Consider the following 7048-nt stretch of genomic DNA (forward strand, 5'->3'; position numbering starts at 1 on the left):
TGATTCTGTCTGGACCACTGTCGTGATGGTGATATAGTATGTGTGGTAAAAAAAACCCAAACAAACCCCCCCCCAAAAAAAACCCACGAAAAGGCCCCCCACAGCAAACCCACAAAAACCCCCAAACCAACAAACAAAGCTGTGGATGTAATTGCTGGCTCCTGATGCTCTCATCTGATCAGATGCTGGCCAGGAGCAAGGGGAGATCCTCCATAAACAAGGGATTCGGTGGAGGAGCTGAGATTTCTCACCAGTGCTGCTTAATTCCTTCTTCCACAGGGAAATTTGAAGTATGTTACCACAGTCTTCTGGATTTCTATGACCTCTTTATATGGCACAATAGTGTTTTGTGGTTGGCAGTGCTGAAAACCATAGGAATGTTCAGGGAGCCGAGTGTGCATCCTTTGCTCATCAGCTGCAAAGAGGGAGTCCTTAGTGCTGTTCAGGTGATTTCTTGCACATCCTGGTCTAACTCTGGACTCCACCAGGCTCCAGTGGTCTAGATTGGTAGTTTCAGACAGGGAAGCATGACACGATGACTTTTTTTGTTGTTTGCCTAGAAACAGAATGTTTGGCACTGGGTGGAATCTGGATAGAGCTATCATAGATGGAGGGGTTTTGGAGCAGCGGAGGATTTGTTTTTTTCCCCCCTCCTTTTTCTTTGTCCAGGTTCTCTTTTGCCTTTTTGAAGGAGGTGGAGGGGAAGAGAAGATTCACTTCCTGGATGAGATGGTCCCTGTTCAGCCAGGAGTGGTAGAAGTTGTCCTTGGTAGCCAGGGGGACCACTGGGTAGAGGCACATCGTGGGCTTCGCAGAGAGATCGCACCACATAAGTCTTCTCCCTGCAAAAGTAAAACCAGCTCAAGTTAGCTGTGTTCCCCTCTGCAGGGCTTCTGTCACATGGCTGGAAATCTGGCTTTGGTTAGCAATAGCTTTTGAGAGCGACTTTTCTCCTTTTCTACAGGGAAGAAGTAAGTAAAGGGGAGACCTGGATTAGACCTTGAGCTGGGATGAGTTTGGAGAACAAGTGAAGGACTGCACCTGCTGCCTAAGGGGGAGGGTGGGATTCTTGGCTTTGTGGGGAAATAGATCTGTTTTTTCTATTTGTTTGTTAGCATACCTGGAAGCTGTTTGTAAAACCTGCGGAGAGCTGCTGACCTCTGGCTTCTACAAAATAGATAGGTGTTGGCTTACCCTGCTCCCTTCCCTAGTCTGTACCTGGCACCCCCAGGTGAAACAGGGAGGTGATATTTCCTTCTCCTTTCTCTTGCCCCCATAAGAGAAATATCAAGGAGAAGGGTGCACAGGGAAAAAGTCAGGGAGAACAAACTAATGAAGCAGCTTTGCTTTGACAGGCTGCATTTTAACTGAAGCTACAGCTTGCAAAACCCGACCTTGGTGGGAATGCTAGAGGTGCGTAAGTTGGTCTTGCAATAAGTGTTGCATGCACACCTCAGTACTTGATTTTACATGCATACATGAGATCTACAGACATCTGAACCACTTCTGGTGGCCCCACCATTTTGTTCACTCTGAAGCATTCTGGATCAGCTTTTTCTCAGAAGGAAATATTGGCAGCTGTTCAATTTAGAGAGAAAGTAGAGCTTAGTTTAAGCTAAGTACAGCTAAGTTTAATGCTGCACCTGGATGTGGACTCTGATCTAATTTTAATTCAGGGATAGCAACAATGCTGCTTGCACTCAGCTGGTAAAGTGAAACTATATGGAAAGAAGATCACTGTATTTAGTTTTCATTGTGGTAATGTCTCAGTTGTTAAGTTGCTACACAGAAATTAAATACCCTGCTGCATAAAAAAGGGCTGTGTATTTGTTTTTGCAGTTGCATCCTAGATTGTGTCATACAGCAGAGAACAAGATAGATGCGCTATTGCTCACTAGTACCCCTCCTGCCTTCAAAAGGTTACATTATATACTCATTCCACTGGATGGAAGTGCTGTGTCTTCATCTGCCTCTTTCTTCAGGGCAGGTTAGCAGTATTTTCCAGAAGAAACCTGGACATAGGAATGTGGACTTTGGGCTTCTCAGATCCTGTTGGGAGAGGATGGGAAGGAAATTAATTTCCCCTTGGACATCTTCATGGGCCAGTGCCAGTGTTAAAAGACAATGAGTTTGCAGTGACAGAATTCTAAAGCTTTCAATTTAATGGTTTGGTTTTTTTTTTTTTTTTTTTTTAATACCAATATTTACCATTAAGCACACAATCTTTGGAGTCTTACAAGATATCCCTTTGCTGCTCCCATTGAATCCCCTGGAGTTACTTGGGAAAATAAAACAGTACTTCCTACTGACTTAGAGGACAGTCATATTTCTGCCAGTGCAGGGGTTGCTGTACTTCAGTTTGTGACTCAAGAAATTAAAAATGGTTTGGAAAGTAAACAGTGGGAATCTTGTTCCAACACTCTTATTTAGCTGGAAATCATCTGAAAACTGAGTTGGTTTATTGTCTCCAATCAGCTAATTTAGGGGAATGAAATCTTTGCCTATTATTGTAGTAAAATCTGCTTCCCCGATTTAACAGGATGTTTAAGAAGAAACTGTAGAAGTGCAGTGCCCTGTCCTGCTAAGGTGGTGTTTATACTCTAGACAGCTGAGTCTCTGATGCTTTGTTCCTGATTTAAAATACCATCATATCTCTGTTTTCTTGCAGAATGAAGAGACGCAAGTGTCTCTACAAATGTCCCGCACGAAGGAAGATCCTGATCCTGTGCGTTACAGGGTGGCTGATCGCACTGCTGAAGCTCCTCCATGTCGAAAGACACTTTCTTCCCTCTAAGGGCATTTATTTGGTTGAGCACTTCTTGAGCACTTCTTCTTATGTTAGAAACAGGTATTCCTATCTTAGAAACGAATTCCAATATGAAATCAATTGCTCATCTATATATGAACAAGATCCCCATGAAATTGGCAAGAGCTTAGAGATAAGAAGAAAAGAGATAATTGATTTAGCCGATGAAGATCTCGTAGCAATGACAAGTGATTGCCATGTGTATCGTTCACTTAGGCAATACCACCTAAAACCTGTTTCTCCAGAGGAGGAGAGTTTTCCAATTGCCTATTCTTTGGTTGTTCACAAAGATGCAGTAATGGTAGAAAGGCTCATACATTCAATGTACAGTCATCAAAATATTTACTGCATCCATTATGACCAAAAATCAGCAAAAAGTTTTAAATCTGCTATGAACAATCTAGCAAAATGTTTCCCCAATATTTTCATTGCATCAAAACTGGAGACAGTGGACTATGCACATATTTCACGGCTGCAAGCAGATTTCAATTGTTTGTCTGATTTGATGGACTCTTCAGTTGCCTGGAAGTATGTTATTAATTTGTGTGGCCAAGATTTTCCTTTGAGGTCAAATTTTGAGTTGGTTGCTGAACTGAAGAAACTCGGTGGAGGAAACATGCTGGAAACTATAAAGCCAAGCAGTAGCAAAAGGGAACGATTTACTTATCACCATGAACTTATGAAAGTGCCTTATGAATACATGCAGATGCCTGTAAAAACCAACATATCCAAGAATCCACCACCTCATAATATTGAAGTGTTTGTAGGCAGTGCCTATTTTGTTTTAAGCCGAGCATTTATTCAATATATCCTTGAAAGCTCTCTTGCAAAAGATTTTTTTGAGTGGTCAAGGGATACATACTCTCCGGATGAACATTTCTGGGCCACTCTTGTACGTGTTCCTGGGGTCCCTGGGGAAGTTCCAAGGTCAGCCCAGGACATAACTGACCTCCAAAGCAAAACTCGTCTGGTGAAATGGAATTATCTTGAAGACCATTTGTATCCTCCCTGCACTGGTACCCACCTTCGCAGTGTCTGCATCTATGGGGCCGCAGAATTAAGATGGCTTCTGAATTACGGGCACTGGTTTGCCAACAAGTTTGACTCCAAAGTAGACCCTATCCTGGTAAAATGCTTGGCAGAAAAACTAGCAGAACAACAGAAAGAGTGGGTATATTTGTCCTCTGATAAATACTTTCTGCACATAAATTCTGTGAATGACTCACTATAGCAGCACTGTCTTCCCTGCTGTCAGTCTTCTGTACTATTACAGCACAGTGCCTGCAGTTCCTCTGCCCTGACCTGCTGCAGGATGTTAGCGAGCAAAACGTCTGCTCTGCGTAAAGTTCAGGGCCCTGGAGAGCCATGTGCTTTTCATTTAATTTTCATGTAATTTTCATTTATTTATGAAGATTCATGCCTCTCTGATTAACTGTTTTGTAACTCGCCACAGTGATCCTGTAATTGTTCTTCAGGGTGATTCTGAGAGGGTGAGGTTTGCTTTTAGAGGCTCTGGTGCTGTCTGTCCCAATGGAGTATTTCAGAAACGTGTTTTACATCAAGTATGTTTGCATCTTTCCTTAGAAACTCCAGTGTCTCTGTCTACCTGTCTCCTTTTTCTTCATTTCTGTTTTTCTTAAAGGTATGAAACAAAGACCTCTGTATCTGCTACCTCAGGAAAACTGGAAGTGCCCAGCTCATAGACAAAACCAAGAGATCAGCATGACACCAAATGAGCCATGTGGCCTCACGTGGAGTCCCAAACTTCCCGTCTGTGGGAGCTAACAAAGATCTTTGCAATGTGAATATGACTGGATGATATAAGGGAAAGAAGATCCTCAGATACAACCTTGTCTGTAGCATTGTTCTCTACTCCCATCTCATCTATGTGTTGCTTTTCCTTCTGTGAAGTGTGTGCTCAGGCGCCATGCCATGCCTATGAAATTGGTGGTGGTTGATTGAAACCAAATTATGTGCTGTTACTCTTCAAAGGCAGTATACAAGCATGCCCTAAGGGCAGTCTCTGCAGCCCCTTAGAGTAGATATTCATGCCAAAAGAGCATCTTCATATCCTCCTAGTAGTCAATATGTCTACACACAATGGATAACAAGTGCTATTTCTAGTTAACGTTCAGCAATGTGGTGCTATGTTGAAATGCAAAATGTGAAGTTGATAGGTAATCATAAGAACAGTCATATTGCAGAAATCAAGATCCTGTGTAGAAGTGTCTTTCCGGGCAAGTCTCATGGCCTTGTGCCACCACAATGCCAGGCTGACGGGTGCCTGAGCAAGCGCTGTAGAGCAACTGTTCTCTAACAGCCCCTTCTTCCCACGGCACTGCCAGGCCCCCTGGTAGCAAAGGAGCCTGGGAGCCTCCTCACAGCTGGGCTCTCCAGGCTACAGCATGAGGGAAGTGTTTGTTAGTGCAAGGGTCTCTGCTGAAACTCTTGCAACTCGGAAATGCTCCTTGGCATTTTGAGGATTTATCTGGAACATTGCTCTGTTACAAGTTCAGTTTTGTTGGTTTCAGTGAACCTAGGGGTCTGGCTTGTTCCATGCTGCTCTTCTCTTTCTACTCAACTGACCTTTATTAAGGGGTCTCTTCCCACATGTGAATTTAGGATATATGGTCTTATTGATCCACAAATTGCTACGATAACGACCATGTCTTGTACCCATGAGAAATCTTTGTTTCTTATTTGAGTTGAAAGAACCAAGTCATTTTTTGGTCTCAGTTTATAAATTTAGCCATAGTCAAGTCATCTATGGTTTGAGTTTGAGAGTCAGGAGTCACAGGCCTTTTTCCCCATTTGTGACACTGATTTCCTATGAGACCTCAGACAAATCACCTTGAGTTTTCTGTTTCAGCCGTTCCAGCTGTAAAATTGGAACAATGATGTTCTATTATCTTGCTAAGCACTTGGAAACCTATGGGTGTTATGAGTTGGTTGCACAATGCTAATTGCTTATCAAACTATTTATGGAGTCTGTGGATGCACAGGTCAAGTGTTTCTTTGATGTACTGTCTCTGAGATAAATGGGGATTATTTTAAAATTGTGTGTTGCTTACCTCAGTGACTTGCCATGTCTGCCCAGGGCTTTCCTGACTTGATATGATTTATAAACACTTTGTAGAAAATGAAATATTGACAGTATTTGCAGATTCATACATCAGTACTTGTATATGGAGTGCTCTGACATGGAAAAAATGTTAATAAAAGAGGATGTTGGGATCCCAGAGGGCCAAGCCACAGCCTTCTGTACACACAAATTGATGTTTAATCATATATTTTAAAATTTTTATTTACTTTAACTGTCTTTATGTATGTATACACAAGACCCAATTTGTGTTTGAGTGGTTTGCTGTACCATAAATTTATAAAAATAATCCACTAGAATATTAAACTTAACTGAAGTAAATAATTTTAGTCAACATGCAACTTTATGCTACTTTAACTGAATTGGCTTGAATGATACCTGTAATTTAACTAGTTTGATATAAGACATCTCATGCTTCCTAGATGGTGAAGATGTGGATGTGGAGATAGCACAGTGTCAGGCAGCATCATCCAGTGCAGCAGTAAGTTTGGTAGCTGGGGAAGTAAAAGTTATGCAGACACAGTTGCAACTTTATGAAGTGCAGATTTTCTAATGATTATGGATATTTCTGTTTTTTTAAAGGTAACCTTAAAGGCTATTCAAGCTTGTAGAAAGTCAATTCACAAAAATAATAGGGTCACTCAGGCTGGAAGGTCGTCTAGCCCAGCCTCACAACAGTATTGACACTAAATCTGGGCTGGGTTTCTTGAGCTTTTTCCCAGGGAGTCTTGCAGATCTCTAAGGAAGATTCTACAGCCTTCTAGGGCAATATTTTCCAATGTTTCAGTGCAAAAGAACAGCCAAAATATAAGTTCCTTAATTTTGAATAATTTTCTCTCTGCTTCTGACTTTGCATTCAGCAATGTAGATGCCATATGAATGCCTGTGTCATAGTTAAGTGTTTAGATTATGGGATGGTGAACAAGTTCTTAATTTACCTTTGATTTCATCATCCTCGTTCTTTATACAGATAGGACTTTCTTTGCTGAAAATGGACCTGAGGCATGATCCACGAACACCTTTCTCTCCGTGAGAAAAGTAGCTGAACCTAGTTTATGGCAAAGCAAATAGGAAGTTTTATTTGGGCTGGAATTTAGATTTTAGGCAGTTATCTGCCATTCTGCTCTCACAGGGATTTGATT

At 41.7% G+C, this 7048-nt stretch overlaps 1 protein-coding gene across 1 annotated transcript; it reads left to right on the plus strand.

Moving 5' to 3' along the window:
• Positions 1-2669: 2669 nt before the first annotated feature.
• GCNT4 (glucosaminyl (N-acetyl) transferase 4) lies at positions 2670-4037 on the plus strand. Its single transcript, XM_010163096.1, has one exon. It carries the CDS (start codon positions 2670-2672, stop codon positions 4035-4037), a length of 1368 nt encoding a protein of 455 aa, XP_010161398.1.
• The last annotated feature ends 3011 nt before the right edge of the window (positions 4038-7048 follow it).

Source organism: Antrostomus carolinensis, unplaced genomic scaffold (assembly GCF_000700745.2).
Source record: "Antrostomus carolinensis isolate BGI_N321 unplaced genomic scaffold, ASM70074v2 scaffold14822, whole genome shotgun sequence".
NCBI lineage: Eukaryota > Metazoa > Chordata > Aves > Caprimulgiformes > Caprimulgidae > Antrostomus > Antrostomus carolinensis.